This window comes from Myotis myotis, unplaced genomic scaffold, assembly GCF_014108235.1.
Source record: "Myotis myotis isolate mMyoMyo1 unplaced genomic scaffold, mMyoMyo1.p scaffold_m19_p_4, whole genome shotgun sequence".
Lineage (NCBI taxonomy): Eukaryota > Metazoa > Chordata > Mammalia > Chiroptera > Vespertilionidae > Myotis > Myotis myotis.
The window spans coordinates 119,653,961-119,673,276 of NW_023416346.1; the positions used below are offsets into that span (position 1 = coordinate 119,653,961).

The window sequence follows — 19,316 nt, forward strand, 5'->3', positions numbered from 1 at the left end:
TTTGGAAGTAAGACTCAACGGGATTCGGGTTCTTCCAGCTGGCTGGGAGGGAAGACTGAGATTTCTGGTTTGGGAGTCTGAAAAGCTGGCTGTACCTCATGGAATGATGTGATCTGTACTGAGGATAAGACAGGGCCTTAGAAAGAGTGGGAGCCCAGTGAATGTTCAATTTCATCAGGTTGCCACTTTTTAAATAGACAAATAGATTGATAAATGGTGTAATGCCCTACAATACAGTGTAACTGGGTTATAGCAAGGCATTGGAATTATCTCATACTTCTTGCAGACAAAATGGAGAAATCGATGACAGTTCCATGGACTAAAAATCCATTGGTTAGTGAATTAATTAATACCTAACAAAAGGAGTCTCCAAAGGATGAGCAAATAGGTTAGTTCTGGTTCCATTTTTTGAGCTTGCTTATCAATAACCCAGGTACACAATCATATAAAAAAAGCAGATTTATCAAATTATGAATAAGACAGAGGTGAAGACAGTAGTTAATATACTGAATGACAGATAAGGTTTATAACAGTCTTTTGAAAAGCCATTCTAAGGAATTAGTCCTGAATTTGGGGGAAACATTTATATACAAAATATTTATCATAGTACATCAATAATACATCCTAAATACCCAACTGTGGAGAACTGTTTAAGTAATCTCCTACACAACCACTAAAAGAATATGCAATAGCAGTGAAAATTCTTTTATAAAGACTATGTAGTAACAGGAGAAATGCTTATAATATAAATGTTAAGAGAACGGAGAAAAAAGGAAACAAATTCATACACTCAGCATTATTCAAACCTATGTGCAGAGGAAAAAAACAAAGTTGTGCATCAAAATGTTAGCAGTGCTTATGTTTGGATGACAGAACTAGCAACATTTGTTTTCTTTCTCCTTTTGTATTTCACTTTCCAGATTTTCTTTAAGGAGCACAGACCATTATAACAAAAACAAACACAGAGAAAATTCAGAAATATAGACTTTTAAAAACCAGAGCCATGAACAAAAATTAAATTGACTTTAATAAAAATATATATAAAGTTCTTGGATGAGGGTTTTTTTAAATGCCAAGTTTAGGACTTAAAGTGACAGCACCTAACAATGGTTCCTGGGATTTAAAAAAAAAAAAAAAAGACCTAGAAATTAACTGACTGTAAATTCATTATAAAACAACAGTGACATGGCTGAGGGGAAAAGATAGCCATAATATAAACTTCGGATTTCTTAACATAATTTGTATGCAAAACAAAGGCAGCAATAATACTCCCATGTGCTGTGTGAGTTGGACTATATCTAGAATATTGTGTTCAGCTTTAAACTTAAGCTTTAAAAAAAAGATGTTGAAACCTGGAGAGCAGCCAACAGGATGAGGCATCAGAAGCACAGCACAGAGCAGTGGTTCCCACACTTTGGCTGCATCAGAATCACCTGGAAGGCTTATTAAAATGCAGATTCACCCTATCCTATGTGGCTCAGTGGATAAAGCATCGGCCTGAGGACTGGAGGGTCCTGGGTTCAATTCTGGTCAAGGGCATGTACCTTGGTTGCGAGCTCTATCCCCAGCTCTGGTCAGGGCACGTGCAGGAGGCAACCAATCAATGTGCCTCTCTCACATAGATGTTTCTCTCTGTGTGTTTCTCCCCTTCCCTTCCACTCTCTCTAAAAATCAATGGGAAAATATCCTCAGGTAGGATTAACCAAAAATAAATAAATAAATAAATAAAGGTTAAATCCTTCAAAAAAGTCCTCAATTTGATAAATGCTATTTTTTAAATGCAGATTCCTGGAGCCCCTCTCAGAGTTTCTGATTCTATAGATCTGGGTTGGGGCCAAGAATCTGCATTTCTAACTAGTTCCTGGGTGATATCGACGCTGCTGGTCTGGGGCCACACTCACACTTTGAGACCCACTGGCACTGCAGATAAAAGCCAAGACCAAGTTGCCAGAGATGGGATCCCAGCTCTTCCACCTACTAACTGTGTGACCTTGGGCAAGGTTGCTTGCCCACTCTGGGCTTCAGTTTCCTCATTTGTAAAATAGAATGATTTTATCTACCTCAGATGGATATTATGGCTTTGAAGTTGTTAATATTTACTAGTATAATGCATTTAGAACATCCAGTCTGGCATATAATGTTTGTTAATTTAATGAAGAACACTTAGAGATAGCTCATCTGAAATAGAAAGACATTTAAACATCTTGAAATATTAGAAAGGCTTTTATGTGGAAGACATATTCTGCATGGTTCCTGGGGACAGACATGGAATGAAAGAGTGGAAGTGACCAAGAAGGAGCATCTGGATCTATATCAAGAAGGGCTTTTGGTACAGAAAACATAGTCAATGACATGGGTACTAGACTTATCAGGGGTATCACTTCATAAATTATATCATTGTCTAACCACTATGCTGTACACCTGAAACTAATATAAAAGAAAAAAAGGAGTATATACTCTTCTTTAACTTATTACACATTAGAATATTAGGGCTCTGAGCAGTTAAAAAGAAAGAACACAAGTTACCTTTGTTTTAAATAATATTTCCCTAACTTCTTTGACCATAAATCCTTTGGTGGTATAACAACTATTAATAATATGAGGAATTCAGGATCTGAGAAACACATTTTTAGGAATGCCACCTTAATGAAGTATCTCTGTCCAGGTTATCAGTAACCCAGAGTTAACTAACCTTACCAATGTTAACCCCTCTACCTGAACTCATACAGACTAAAGTTGAGTAATTTTCAGTAATGATTTACTTCAAGAAAGCAACATGCTATCTATGTATGCAATTACAATGATTGGGCCTCCCTTCAGGTTGTTCTAAATATTTCATAGACATATAAGAAATATATAAATTGAATGAGTCCATTAAAAAAGAAAACAACATGCATGAGTAGTTTTACATTATGTAAATTATATCTTAATAAAGCCTTTAAAAAAAAAAAAAGAGAGAGAATTGAAAATTCCACATTGAATTGCTTTGGCACCTTTGTTACAGATCAGTTGGCCAGATATAAGTGAGTCTATTTCTATATAGATATAGATGATATAGATAAATATAGATATAGATAGATATAGATATAGATATAGATATTTTTATTGGTTTTTTTTTTTTTACAGAGAGGAAGGGAGAGGGACAGAGAGTTAGAAACATCGATGAGAGAGAAACTTCGATCAGCACACTCCCTACTGGGAATGTGCCTGCAACCAAGGTACATGCCCTTGACCGGAATCGAACCTGGGACTCTTGAGTCCGCAGGCCGACGCTCTATCCACCGAGCCAAACCGGTCAGGGCGCGAGTCTATTTCTTTACACAAATACTCCACTCTCTTGATTGCTCTAGCTTTGTAGTATACCAACTTTGCTTTTTTTTCTTTTTCAGAGTTATTGTTGCTTTTCTAGGTTCTTTGCATTTCCATATAAATTTTAGAAGCATCTTTTTTAATAAACAAAAAACACATGCTGGAATTTTATTGTGGTTGTGTTGACTCTATAGATCAACTTTGGAGAGAATCAATATTTTGGCATTATTGAGACTCTGAATCTAAGAGGATTAAAAGTTTTACTCCATTTATTTAAATTTTTAAAATTTCTCTAAGCAATATGTTGTTTTTGATGTTCAGGTTCAAAGCCTTTTGTCAAATTTATTCCTATTTCATACTTTTTGATGGTATTTTAACTTCTAATTGTTTATTTCCATTATATAAAAATACAATTAATTTTGAATATTGACAAAAAAGAAAGGCTTTTTGGCAGATGGATCAATAATGGAGCGGGTTGCCTGGATGGTTATGAGTGTCCCAATACTCACTTAGAACACACCCCTGTGAGAAATGGTGAAACGGGATTCCTATAAGGGGTAAGACAAAGTAGTACCTCAATAAATGTTAGCTAGTCTAGTAACACAACCTTGTTCGCAAGGGAGTTTTCACCTGTAATCACCTATACTTCTCAAAGTATTACCCCAGACCAACAGCATCACAGAAAACTTGTCAGGAATGCAAATTCCTAAACCTCAACTCAGAGCTACTGACTTAGAAACTCTGAGGATGGGGGTCTGGCAATCTGTGTTTTAACAAGCCCTCCAGATGGTGCTGATGTACATCAAGTGTAAGAACCAATGACCTATATCATCACCCAAAGCAATATTAGCATGAGGCTATCGAACACTGAAACACGATTAAAGTAAGCTGACTCCAATAAGGTATCAGGTATAAAGTGCCTTTGATAAATACATGCATCAAACTCCTACTTATACCAAATATTTGCTTTTGTGTTTAAAATATAGGGTGGGTCAAAAGTAGGTTCACAGTTGTTTGTATGGAAAATAATATAATAAGTAATACAAGTTTTGCGTACTCACAACTGTAAACCTACTTTGGTCCCACTCTTTATAGATCACAAAGATAATGCTAAATTTGTTCAAGAACAGAAAATCCAAAATCCACAGAGAAAAGCAATGCCCTCTTGACAGGCTCGCTATTAACCACCCTGCAGGGGTTGGGTGAGGGGATGCCATGAGAAGAAGGGCAGTGTTCTGACATGTAACATAAGAGCACATGAGAAGTGAAAGGGTCCTCAGAGACCATGCTCTTATGTCACCTCCTTCATAACCCAGACCTGGATACGTACACGAAACCTCACTCCGCACCTCCCTCCTCTCACTAACCAGTGTGGCCAAAGCCTCTCTGCTCCCACAGGACAGTGGTTTGGAAGAGGCAGCTGAACACACTTGGAGAGCCTTTCTCATGCTCCGGGCACTCTTCTAAGTATTAAAGGTATATTAACTCCTTATAACAAATCTTTGGGTAGGTACCAATCTCCTCATTTTATAGACGTGAAAACTGAGGGTCCAAAAGGTTAAGTCATTTTCAAAGGGTCATACAGCTAATATGGGGTAGATGTTGGCTCTCGACCTAGGCAGCCTTTCTCCAGAGTCTGTACACTTAACCTCTATATCAGTGGTTCTCAACCTTCTGGCCCTTTAAATACAGTTCCTCATGTTGTGACCCAACCATAAAATTATTTTTGTTGCTACTTCATAACTGTAATGTTGCTACTGTTATGAATTGTAATGTAAATATCTAATAGGCAGGATGGTCTTAGGCGACCCCTGTGAAAGGGTCGTTCGACTGCCAAAGGGGTCGCGAACCCTATATGGTACTCCCTGTTGAGGGCAGTGACGGAGAGGAGATACAAGGCCACTAACTAGGCTTGTATGTGCATATGATAGTCAGAGAGATACACGGCCAGGGAGACAAGAGCCAAAGAGTATCAACAAGCTCAAGATGGTGACTCGTGTGAACCAGGGACCCTGAAGGGAGAAATCCCAAAAGATGGTTTACATGGTTTTGTCAGTCCCTGGCTGTCCCTGGGTATGCACTGGAATGGAGGCAGGAACCAAGGTGGCTGCATTCTTGAGCAGTTACGCAAACAGGCTTGAATCTGTACCAGGTTAGGACAGGAGACAGTTTGATAAGCCTTTCCTTGGCCTTTCTTCTACAAAACAATTTAGAGGGAATGTGTGAAGTGAAGCAGGAGTGGAGGTCCCAAGGGAAAGTAACAGCTGGAAGCAGAGTTGTTGGGATTAGTAAGGAAGAAAGAGCCGGAGGAAGCCCTGCCCGCAGGCTGCAGGGACACATGTGGTGATAAAGAAGGGAAAGCAGCAAAGTGGGCACTCCCCGAGTCAGGTGCCCCCACACAGCATGTTTGGGCTCAGAAGCATCCTCCCCTAGACTCCCAGGACCGCTTTGTGTCTCCATCACGTTAACTAACACTTCTCCCCATTTGCCTGGGATCCACGCCCTGCTGTGCCTTCCTGGGACTGTGAAAAGCCCTGCAGAAAAGGGACTGCAGTTGATCACCTCTGAATCTGCAGCTCCTGCTACATCGTTAGTTCCAGAAATGTCTGTGGAATTGAATTTGCTGAAGTGGTGCTAGCATCCAGAGTGTTGTCACCTTAAGGCGAGGAAGGATGGAAAGAGCACATACCCCAGGGCTGTGTCCTAGTTGGGGAGCTCCTAGAACTAGACCCTGAGACAAGGATTCACGTGCAAGCAGTTCATCAGTTCATTTGGGAAGTAGAAGAAACACCAAACACCAATAGGGGTCTGGGGAAGTGAAAGGAAAAAGGGAGGGTATCTGTTTGAGCCAGCTGTCAGTGTGAGCAGCTGGAGTTCACCCCACTGGAGAAGCTCTGGGAGCCTGTGCAGAACACACACTAGAGGGAGGAGGGTGCTGGGGCACATACATGACAAACCCCATCAATCTTTGGGTGTGCTCATTCCCCCAGACTATTGGGCCTTTTGTGTGGGTGGCATAGCAGACTCCAGCAGGAAAAGAAAGCTCTCAGGCAAAGTGCAGATGCTGGCAGTTGGAAGTCAAGATAAGGGTGCCGTGCAATGGTAATGGCAAGGGCAGTGGGCCTCAAACCTGAGCATGCATCAGAATCACCCAGAGGGCTTGTTAAAATGCAGGTCACAGGATCCCACTCCCATAGTTCAGCAGGCCCGGGGAGAGACCCAAGAATTTGCATCTCTTTAACAAGTTCCCAGGTGAGGCCACTGCTGCTGGTCTAGAAGCACTTGAAAACCACCGGGCTCGGGTTGTGGGCCCAACACAGTTGGTACAAACTGGATACTTGGGGGAAATCTAAAATCTAGAGTCGGGCAGAGCTTAAAGATGAAGGAAACCAGAATGTCACCACAAAATATGTCTCTTAAACATGAAAATTATTTTGAACTGAAGGTAACAGAAGCAACAGGTATAAGTTCCCTGCTCTCCAATTTGCAAGACATAAATTTTCACAGTTGTCCTCCTCCCCTCTATACCAGGAAGGATAAAAGTGAATCAATGGAGACAACTTTAGACCCTAACAGCCTGGAGATATACCAGAGGAGTCTATGTAACAAATTTCACTAACTAACCTGTACCTACCATTAGTTTCAATATATTTGCCTTCCCACAACTGCCACATTTGGAAGTCTAAAACCACTTTCCTTTGTCTTGTCATTTTTCTCTACAAATTTATTGTTCTTTGTGGAAGATGCCATATAAGCCCGAGTTCTAAGCCACCTCTTTGAGTTACTCATTTCTCTGAGTTTCTCTCAGATACGTATGAGATATACATGTTAATCAACTTCTGTTTGTTTTTCTCTTATTAACCTACTAGCAGCCCAGCGTGCAAAATCGCAAGAGGCGCCCTGCCGTGCTGCGAGAGCCGCTGCTCGCAGGCCAGGGGGGAGGGACCGAGGGGTGCTCCATGTACCTCCTGGTGACAAGTCATTTGGTCGTTACAGCATTATGGCCAGTGGCTTTTTATAATATAGATCTTTTGTTATAGTCAAGAGCTTAGAATGGTAAAAGGAAACATTATTTCCTCTCCAACAGAGACAAAACCAAAGAGATGAGATACACTTTTGTTTGTCCTCTCTATAGGAACATTCCTCCCACCTCACCAAAAGCCTGTGCCCAGGAGTCACGTGACTGTGGAAATGGGGCCATGCAGCAGGAACCCTCACACCTGCCAAGGTTAAAGCCACTCACAGCATCCTGAGGATATAGCTCCCCTAGGAGTCCCATCCAGGTCTTTTTCTCTGGGGGTGGCTTGGCAAGCATAGGTTCCAGGGCAAAGAGTACAAACAAACAATTTTCCTAAAACGGTCCAGCTTCTGGCCACAGAATCAAATCCAACTGGTGACCAATGAAGTTCAGGAAGCTGCTCCTCCTGATCTGACACAGAGCTCTCCAGCAGAAGCCTTGCTCCCACTGCCAGGACAGTGGAAGGCAGTGCTGTGTCCCTTCCTGCCACACCTCAGAATCATTATGTAGTGACCTTGAGATCCTCCTGCTCAATTCTGGAAAAAGTAAACCTTTCAGAAGACAACCCCAAAATAATCTGCATCACTTTACATGCACTCAACATCTATGCTAACCCGAAAAATAGCAGGCCTCCTATCTTTTGTGGCTTGTTTACAATAAGAGCACAGGCTGGCAGGGAACACAGAATCCTAAATAAAAATTGGTGCTTATTTCACCATATTAAACTCCCAACTGAAACCTACACTGTCGGTTTCACAGCACAAAACCACTCATGACCTCTTAAGAGATGAGAGGGAAGGCAGGGAGATAGAGATAACAAATTTATCCTTTACAGGAACAGAGGCATCCTTGTTTACCTTTTACAGTGATCACCCCTAGCCAAGAGCATGACAAAGCCACATCCCCACACTTCCATTTGGAGACCAAGGTGTTAGGCCTCAGACCACTGAAGGTATCTGGACCCTCCCAGTTCAGGAGGCCAGTCACTAAGGAATGCTGAGGTCAACACCCCTTAGGAGACGCTGTAATTAGCTGCAGTCCAGAGCTGAACAGTAAAGGAAAGAAAAGCTTCTCCCCTTGCAATTCGGAACATTTGTTTCCATTTTCCCAATGCGTTGCCAAGTGACTCAGCATTGGCCCGTGTGGGCACTATTATTGATGAGAAATCTTCCACTTGGGTGATATACTGCATACAACACATGCCTACAGAACAGTGCCAAGTCATACCAGGAAGAGCAGGAGAATTTTTCACCTCCACTTCCGATGTAGGCAAATTCTGTCTTAATGCAGGGGCTACTTAGTATCAGAAAGACAAAGCCCTAAGATTGTCAGAGAGTTCCTTCTAAGATTCAAGGAATCATTAGGCTGAGCCTCTCCTTGCTTGTTGACTATTAAAAGGCAATCAAATCGAGGACAGCAGAGAAAAAGGGCAAGAAAAAAATAATTTTTCAAAAACAACCCAGGGCAGAAAAGCTGCATAAAAGCCTTCAGCTGTCTAAATGTTGTCTTTGTGAGTACTACGAGCTCCACCCAGAGGTCATTTCTAGAACTGCATGTTCATTGAATTCGGAGGAAAAAATCTCCATCTCCTGGGGTCCAGGGTCTGACCTGCCTTTGAAAACTGTTGGAAATTCTTGGACCACATTCCCTCTTTCTTGCCTTTCATTAAAGGAACTGCTCTGAACTCTGAAATACAGATATACTCGGGGAACCGGATGAGATCCAGTAGAACAACTGCCTTTGATATCTGCACTCCTGGCAGGTTGAACTCAGCTCAAAGACAGCCTGGAGTGTTCAAAGAATACAACAGGTCCTCAGATAACATTATTTCACTAACATCGTTTTGTTAGAACATTGATGAGATACCATAGGAACTTAACTCTTGTGTATATCGATTAACCTATGGTAAAACTGGTTTCATTATATATAGTATCATTTAAAGTTGTAGCACCTACTGATGACCTTAACTGGGGACTTACTGTACCTTTAGAAGAAAAACTGAAGAGTGAAGAGCAACTCAGGGGGGCAAGCAGGAACATGCCTAATATTAAGACTGAGAACAATCCTCCTTAAAGAACCAATTGGTCACTTGCCTTGAAGGCCTAAAGGTAAGGCATCCACTCCCTTATGCAACTCAGAAGATCTCTGTGGGGCAATCGTCAGCCATACTTCCCAAAGAACTGACTGCAGAACCCAGAACATTCACCTAGTACCCATCCATTCATAACAGGCACACACCCCTCACCACACTACCCCATCCTCCACACTGATGACCCTTAGTCCACAAGGGGTCAGGTGAGGATCAAGAGCCCACAAAGCACCGAGCTGTGATCTACCCAGTAGAAAAAAAATCCTATTCCAGATAGCACAAGCTAGCCTACAAATAAATGAAGCCTTAAAAAAAAAACACAGTATGTTGGTGCTGAAAGTTGCATCTACCATCTGGAAAGCTTCTCCTCACAGCCTGCATGCTCCTGCCTTCATCAGCTTGCGCCTTACATGACTTAAGACAGCTTTGACAGATTCTGAAAGTGGAAAAAAATCAAACTTGCCCTTTGTCTTCCTCCAACACCCCCAACCCCCGCTGTCCAATTCTTTCTTCACTGTAAACACTGAACAGCCTTTTTCTGTCTATTGATAAAAATATCTATGGCAATGTTTATGCATCTCAGGAGTATTTAAGCTCTAGGAAATATCCTTGCTAAACCTCTGCATATTCTCATTTCAACAAGGCTGAGCATTCCCAGAATGCTGCCCTTTTTTTAATGGACTTTATTTTTTTAGAGCAGACTTAGGTTCACAGCAAAATTGAACAGAAAGTTCACAGATTTCCCATACACCCTCTGCCCTCACACCTGCATAGCTGCCCCATTAACAACATCTGCACCAGAGTGGTACATTTCTTACAATCAATGAACCTACACTGACACATCATCATCACCCAGAGTCCATAGGTTACATTAGGATTCACAGAATGTTGTACATTCTATGAGTTTGGACAAATGGATCATGACATGTATTCACCATTACAGCATCATACAGAGTAGTCTCAGGGCTCTAAAAGTCCTCTCCCTCTTTGTTTCTTGACCAGACGGCAAAAATATTTGTGCACAGCATAACTCAATATGACTCTAAGCGGTATTCCTTGGGCCGGCCTAGTGATAAGAATCACCAGGCTGACTGGTTATCACAAATGTTCAGACTTCACCCTCAATTCACTAAATCAGATCTTGTTGGGGAGGGGCTCAGAAAGCTATAGAGAATCCAGACACCCCAGGTGATCGCTATCATCAGAAAAGTCTCAAAAATACATCTCTAAAGAAAAGATGCTGCTAATTTCAGAGTTTCCCAGATGCACAGCAGCATCTGTTAAGAATGTAGCAGGGATTGCCTACCCACTTGAGCTCCAGCTCCATCAGAATAACTAGAATTCAAGGTGGGTCCCATTCTTTATTTTCAAAAGCATGGCTGCTAATACTTTCCTCATTTATTCCCTTATCTGGTTGCACAGTACCAGAAACTTTTACAAGGCCTAGCAAGTGTCCACTTCTATTAGGAAATCTTTTTTTCTATTCCTCCACAATGGCCTACCACTGGTCTCCAGTTTGCATGCATGCTAGGCGGATCATTTGTGCAAAATAATGGGTTAGAAAGTAAATCTGCTAGGTTACAGGAAAGGATTTGCCTGAGGACATTTGCACACATCATGCACGAACAGAAGGACACATGGCCAATATGGATTTTTCTCCTTTGTGCCTTGAGGGCTTTTCTGCCAACTGTTCCCCGAGGCTCCCCACAGCTCTGCATTCTGCCATAGCCAATGATGGTTTATGGCAAAAATGCGCTGGGCAGCAAGCCATGTGTCTCTTATAGACGGCAATTAGGAGGAAAGAAGGAAAGACTGAATTACAAGGTGTTTAAAAATGTAATTCAAAAAAGAAAAAGTCATCTTATTTTCTCTTACCTGCTGGTGATGAGATCTATGTATTCATCCCAAAAGAGAAACCCAACTTTAGGGTCATTCGGAGTCAACAGCTCAGTCAATATAAAAATCAACCACATAATGTTGAGCATGAAAATCCATTAAAGCAAAAGTCAGGGTTTGGTTTCTTTTTTTTCTTCATAAACTGGAATCCTTACCTTTTCTTTGGCTTTCTTTTTGGTTCCTGCATCCATCCACTCATTTTCCTTCTCCAGCATGTCAATAAAGGCCCAGCGAACACCCTCAATCATTTCTTCCATCTACCAAAAAAAAAATACCCGAAGATTCAGATTAAAAAATCAAAAAGCTTCAGACCAGACCAGGTTTTCTAGGCCATGAGAAAGTTCAATGCTAAACATGGTGGGAAAGAGGCTCCTTTCAGCTTGACTCTATGCTCTAGCAACATTACCTTTCCTAGAAAAAAATCTTTTTCCCCCCACTGCTAGAGATAATTAACCATTTCTTTCCATGAGAACGATTATTAGCCCATCCTTATCAAGGTAGCAACTAATTTCAATAGTTGCTACCTTTAATAAGGGTTTGAGAGAGAGAAGCAAAGGCCCTTTAATATGGGTTTGAGAGAGAGAAGCGAAGGCCTGGGCTGTATATTTCAGACAGGTATTGCAGAATAAAGTGAGTGAACAGTTGAAAGAGATGCTATTAACAAAGAAACAGGCAGGGAGAACTAGCACCCCAAAGTATTCATCTCCAATATAAATCACAAAGAACCCCAGTTCTTTCCAAATTTAGTGCCAGTGGTTAAACCAAATGTTTGGCTCTTCTCTGTTGTCTTCCTACTCTCCTCTCGACTCCCTTGCAGCTCAAAAAAAGTCTTATGTTATTTCAAATCTCAAATGGTAGGTTTAAGGGGTGGGTGCTACTGAAAAACTCTCTTCTGAAATGCCTGTCCCAAAATGTTTCATCAATGAGACCACACCCATGTTCATGATGTGTTTGCCCTGGCTTTTCTTCCAGTGTGTGATTGTGCATCAGCAGAGGGGGTGGGGGAGGGAGATGCTAACACTTAACTTCAGAGACCTTGCCTGGTTATGGATGTAAACTTCTCAAAATCTCATTCTCCTTCTGAGATGCTCCAGTTTTCTCAACGGGAGACTCAAGAAAGAATACATACTGGGTTTAGCACCAGAATTAAATTTTTCATTTGATATTATGGGGTTGTAAATCCATTTTTAGAAGTAATTCTAGAAGGGAAAAGGTTTAGATATTCCCTTGGTTCTATAATGAATTGTCAGCACAAAGCTCAAAACAATTTTTTCCTGTTTAATAAGTTTTCAGCTATGTTTTCAGTTCAATAACAGTTGTAAGGGAACCAGAGCTGTAAATCAATGGGCTGGGTTCCATCATATGTAAATAAGAACAAATAGCAGATGGAAAAGGGGGGGGGGGACTTCACAGCTATTTCTTCCCAACTTAGTAAAAACATTAAAAGAGAAATCTCGACGTGGGATTGGGGCATGATAAAAACATGAAATGACAGAAGAGCAAAGACCCTTTAAAATTACTAAGTCACTGATTCTCAATCTCGTCTGCACATAGGGATCATTAGGAGTAGCTTTAAACAATCCTGAGACCTCAGCATCAGGATTCTGATGGCATTGGTCTGTCTGGGTGCAGCCTGGGTGCTGGGAGTTTTAAAAGCTCCTAGGTCCATGGTCGGCAAACTGCGGCTCGCGAGCCACATGCGGCTCTTTGGCCCCTTGATTGTGGCTCTTCCTAAGCCTTAGGAGTACCCTAATTAAGTTAATAACAATATACCTACCTATATAGTTTAAGTTTAAAAAATTTGGCTCTCAAAAGAAATTTCAATCTTACTGTTGATATTTGGCTCTGCTGACTAATGAGTTTGCCGACCACCGTCCTAAGTGATTGTGCACACAGGGTGGAGACACAGTGTGTGCGTCTCCATCTATTTTACAGATAAGGAAATAAAAGTCAAGGCAGTCCATAGTCCCAGCTAGGGAGGGTCAGAGCCAGGACCTCACCACAGTGCTAAATGACAGCCATGAGCTCAGAACTCCTAGAGGTGTCCCTAATAAATCGAGGAAAATGCTAGGGAAACAGAAGGGAACCAACAGAGATGCATAAGTAAACATTTCAAATAGGAAACCCACACAAGGACAGTGTTAAAACAACAAGGAAGTCTCTAGGGACTGGATCTTTTGCCTGTGCAGCTACCAGCACCCCTAGTCTTTATGACCTCATCATGCAGCAGCTCACAACATATAGTCCATCACCTTCACATAAAGAGAGATGCAGTATCTTCCCAAACTAGGAAGGGACAATCAGGATGGAAAGAAGTGAATGGATTGACTTGAGAGGAGTTCAGTGACCAAATTAATGGAATTGGGTGATTCATTTGTATGTGGAGAGGTGATGAAAGTGGAGAGATCAGATTAATTCCCAGATTTCAGGTGGGGGCAACTAAGTGGTTCCTGCTGCCATTTTCTAAGACTGGGAAAGAGAAGGGGCTGGAGACAGAAGCCATACATCAGTGGGATGAAGAGGGCATGAAAGGACGGCAAGTCGGAGAGATAGCAAAGACAGAGTAAGAGTGCTTGTAGGGTTCAAAGAGGGGTCTGTGGGTTTTGGGTTTGGGTTGTGTGCATGTTTATTGATGCTGCTACTGCTGCTGCTGTGTGGTTGTTGACCATATAAGATGTTTGACTATTTATTTATTTATTTTGTTTTATTGCTTAAAGTATTACAAAGAATATTACATACGTCTCCTTCCTCCCCCCTTGACCTTCCCGCGGCCTCCCCTACCCCCCAGTGTCTTGTGTCCATTGGTTATGCTTATATGCATGATATTTGGCTATTTAAATAGCAGTGGAAACTCAACAATTAAAAAACAAAACAAGCCCTGACCGGTTTGGCTCAGTGGATAGAGCGTCGGCCTGCGGACCGAAGGGTCCCAGGTTCGATTCCAGTCAAGGGCATGTACCTTGGTTGCAGGCACATCCCCAGTAGGGGGTGTGCAGGAGGCAGCTGATTGATGTTTCTCGCTCATCGATGTTTCTAACTCTCTATCCCTCTCCCTTCCTCTCTGAAAAAAATCAATAAAATATATATATATATATTTAAAAAAAACAACAACAACAACAACAACAACAACAAAAACCCCTGATTTTAAAATGGACCAAAGACACCTCACCAAAGAAGACATACAGATGGGAAATAAGCCTACGCAAAGATGCTCCACATCCCGTCATCAGGAAAATGCAAACTGAAACAACAATGAGATACCACAATACACCTACTAGAATCCACAACACTGGCAACACCAAATGCTGGTGAGAATGTAAAGGAACAGAACTTTCGGTCATGAGAATACAAATGGTATATTCACTTTGGAAGACAGTTTGACAATTTCTTACAAAACTAAACTTACTCTTACTATATGATGCGGCAATCGTGCTCCTTGGTATTTACCCAAAAGAATGAAAAATTTCTGTTCACACAAAACCTGCACATAGATGTTTATAGCAACTTTATTCATAATTGCCAAAATTTGGAAACAACCAAGATATCCTTCAGTAGGTATTGAATGAATAAACTGTGGTAAAGCCACATAATGGAGTATTATTCAGTACTACAAATAAATGGCTGGGTGGCTCAGTTGGTTGGAACATGATCTCTCTCTCTCTCTCTCTCTTCCCTTTCCTCTCTCTCTGAAAGTCAATAAAAACATATCTTCAGGTGAGGATTTAAAAATAAATTAAAAAAATAAATATGCATATAAATTCTTTGATCTCTTCCCTCCCCACTTCCCTTAAAGAATCCTCAGTCTTTTGCATGCTTCCAGGTCTCTCCATCTATTTTGTTTGTCAGTTCAATGGGGGGAGGTGAGAAGGGGAACATCTGTAATACATCTGTAATACTTTCAACAATAAAGAGAAATCTTAAAAATTAAAAAATACAAAAGTTAAATAAAATAAGTGAACTATCACGTAAGAAAACATGAAAGAACCATAAATGCATATTACTAAGTGAAAGAAACCAATCTGAAGAGGCTACATATGGCATGATTCCAACCATATGCCATTCTGGAACAGGCAAACTATAGAGACAATTTTTTAAAAAATCAGTGGTTCCCATGGTTGGGGGTGGGGAGAGAAAATGAATAGGCAGAGCACAAAAAAGATACTCTGTCTGACATTATAATTATGGATATATGTCATTATACTTTTATCCAAATTCATATAATGTACAACACCAAGAGTGAACCCGAAGGTAACCTATGAACTTTGAGTGATTATGATGTATCAGTGTAGGTGCATCTTTGGTAAACAAATATACCTCTGTTAAGTGATGTTGATAATGGTAGACTACACGTATGGGATCAGAGGGTATATGAAAAATGTCTGCACATTGCTCTCAATTTTATTGTAAATCTAAAACACTCTAAAAAATGTCTTTTTTTAAATTGAAAAATATATAGTGATTTGACCCAGTGAAGAGGAAAACGCTGAAAATATGGGAGTGAAAAAACACACGAATAAACCATGAGAGGGTAAGGGGAAAGGTATCCAAAGAATACAGAAGCCCCTTGAACAACACAGGTTTGAATTGCCATGGGTCATCTTATATGTGGATTTTTAAATGCCATTCCTGGGCATTATAATAACTATCAAATTAACTAACACTTTAAGCATTTTGCATAAGTTTCCAAAGCTCTCTATCTGCCCACTGCTGATTAGCGTGCCAAATGTAAACAAAAACTGAGGCAAAAAGATTTCAGCCTATTGCCAGGACGAAGAGTAATAAACAGTTGACTCCTATGCAGCTTCCTTCTACCTCTTCCTTTCCTTCTTGCCCCTCTCCCCCGCCCCGCACCCCACCTGTGTCTTCCCTAAATATCCATTCTTTGGTAACTCAACATCCTTGTGGCCCTCTCATAGATGTCAAAACCCAAGTAATGATAACTTCCCTCTTTGCTTTTCCATGAGCCTCAATACTCTCTGCCCTAGGCCTCTCAGGCACCACCACCCCTCGCCCCAGGCCCCAACACAGGTTCTCAACTTTCTCTTTTTTATAGACTTTACAGACTTTTTATATAAAATTTCTGTGAAATGGTGCTGAACTACCCCAGCAGACTTCAAGAGCAAGGAAAATCTTTGAAGCTAATTAATGTCATTAGTTGGCATGTCAATACAAATAAGAGAAATAATGATTGTAGCATGCTGGAACTACAAAGATAAATCCACTGAGCACTTCTGATTTTTATCTTTAAACTACTCCACAGCATCACATAATAATATCACCTTCAGTCAAGTCATGTTCCCTGAGGCAGCAAAAGCCTGCTATAATTTTAAAATGCATAAAGAGAGAGAAATTGTATTACTTCATCAAACCTTGACCTAATGCTCCAACAAGGCAACATATAATATTAATAGAAATTACTTAAAGTGGAAGTCATAGGGTGAAGTTATCCATAGAAAAATATTTATTTAGAGTCAAAAGTCAAAATATAACATATAAAAATTAACCCAAGTGTTATGATAAAATCGGTCACATTCAGGATAACAGCCCTCCAGGCAAAGCAGCAACTTATTAGGCATCTATTTATTTCTTATTTTATGGATCTACACTGTGAAAATACAGTTCATTTGATTGGTCTATGGGCAGTTGTTATTTCTTTACCTCAACCAGTGTTATTTAAAAGTTGGTTCCCCTTCTCATTCTCTGTACCCCAGGATTTTTCCCATAACGTTCTAAATCAGACACTGGTGAATCCACATGCATATGCATGCACCTGTTATGCTTCCATCAAAGGTTTTCTGTAATGAGATTCTTCTATCTTAGTAAATTACAAATTGTCTCACCTGTTATTTCTCTTTTGACCTCTCCTTAACCTTTTTCCCATTACATGGATATAGGAACTTCATGTGTTTTATAGAGTCAAGATGGTCCAATTAATGCATTTGAAGGGACATATGCCAATACAGGCATACCCTGTTTTACTGCGCTTTCCTTTGTTGTGCTTCACAGTTATTGCATTTTTATCAACATCTCACAGACCCCCCCCCACCAGCAAAAAAAGATTGCTACTTATTGAAAGCTCAGGTGATCAGTAGCAATTTTAGCAATAAAGTATTTTTAATTAAGATATGTAACACTATTTTTAGACATAATATTACTGCATGCTTAATAGACTATAGTACAGTCTGTAGCAATAAATCCTACGTGGACAAATCAGATCCTACCTCATAGGCATGAATCCCAAACACTTAAGCCCACACATTCAGTGCCTTCTCTGAGATCTGTTAGACATATAATCAGAATATAGGTGTGCGTTTAATTGCCATTTATATTTATTTGGATCATGATTTAGATCAAATAAGACCATAGATATATAAGCAAACTCTAAAGTGTTGAAGGGGATCAGAATTTGCAACCCCACAATAAGCCTCTTTGGCATAAGGATTACTATTAAGAAACAGCAGACAAAGGAAAAGCTCTGAAAACTTGTAAGAGACATGGACACTCATAAGGGGAATCTTCATTTGTCAGGGTATCTCCCTCTCTTCACTAGGAAGAGGAGGATGACTCAATATCTAGAAATAAGATCTTATCACTAGAGAAGGCAAAGATTTAAATCTGTATTACAATCTTATCTTCATGTACTATGCTTTTCCTGATCACCCCCCATAACTGGCTTTCCTCCCCCCTCAATATCTTTTCTCTTTTGTCTTTAGCTGGGGATGGTATTTAAGGTGGAGGCTTGGTCTCTTTTGAAGAGTTACTCAATTGTCCTGGATCTCTCTCATGTATACAGGAGTGCACATGTTATTAAAATTCTGTTTGTTTTTCTTCTGTTAATATATCTTTTAAGTACAGAAGGGTCTAAGCCAAGAACCTGAAAAGATAGAGGGAAAATTCATTTTTTCCTTCCCTACAATGTTCTGTAAACTTAAAGTTATTAGTTTTACAATATTGTGTCTCACATATTTTTCACATGATATGATTTCATCTCTCACATAATATAGCAGTTGCTCAATAAATACAAATTGATTTATGCTTTCATAACCTCCAGTGGGTATATAGCTAATATGTGAAACTTAATCAAATATTGTTTGCATATGCTAAGGTACAACAGTTATCCCAGCAGTTATTCCAGATATAAACTTTAGTGAAAATCAAATGACTCAGTAAGTTAGCTCAGTCCATTCTGAGATTGGTGATTCCAGCATAATATATGACAAATGGCTAAGAATGGTTTAAATATATATTAATATATCTGGTAGAAATACTCATAGGCTGATAGTGTTACCATTATAATTAGCTAGTTATTCCTATTAATAATAGAACAGATGTGAAGGGAAGGCAGACATTATAAGCATGGCCGTCTGGGCAGCTTCACCAGGAAGTTGCAATTTCACACTCCCTGCAGATCCCTGGAAGAAGGGGTCCAACAAAGGGGAAGATGAGAGCATGTGCCATAAAGTTGAAGTGGCGTAGAGTCTAACCTGGGAACAAAAACAATTGTCCAGAGGAGCTGGAGCCACTGCAAGCCCATGAAAATTTGGCAATACATAATCCCCGAAGGAATTCTCTCTTGTTCCTCTTGTTTCACTCCTGCTTCCTTGCACTCGCCCATGCTCCCTCCATAGCCACGTGACCCTAGAAGCCCAGATGCAATGGACTACAGCTGGGAAAATAAGCTACCCTGGCCAGATGCTGGACTGGACTATGCAAATATGGAGCAGAGACTCTGGGCATTGGCTTTGATCTTAGCCCTGATGAAGACAAAATGGGGCTTTTTCTATGGTGGGACGGAGGGAGGTAGGACCTGGTAAACTCAGGAGTTTAATTCCACAGAAAAAAAACTTTCCACTATACCACATCCTCCTATGGGGGCCTCCATAAAATCTTTTCCTCATGGTACCCCAAGAAGCTCATTTCCACTGGCAATTGGTAGAAACACAGAGGACACCCTACCAATTACAATAGAGTTCTTAAAAAAGACGAAAAAGAAAAATCTTCAAG

The 19,316-nt window shown here is 40.5% G+C and overlaps 1 protein-coding gene across 1 annotated transcript in view; it reads right to left on the bottom strand.

Annotated features, from left to right (window-relative positions):
• Window positions 1-19,316, bottom strand: part of PHEX (phosphate regulating endopeptidase homolog X-linked) — a 200,880-nt gene that overhangs the window by 102,129 nt on the left and 79,435 nt on the right. The window contains exon 12 of the mRNA XM_036305892.1: window positions 11,468-11,569. Within this exon, the coding sequence (XP_036161785.1) occupies window positions 11,468-11,569 (102 nt within the window). The remainder of the gene's footprint in view (window positions 1-11,467; window positions 11,570-19,316) is intronic.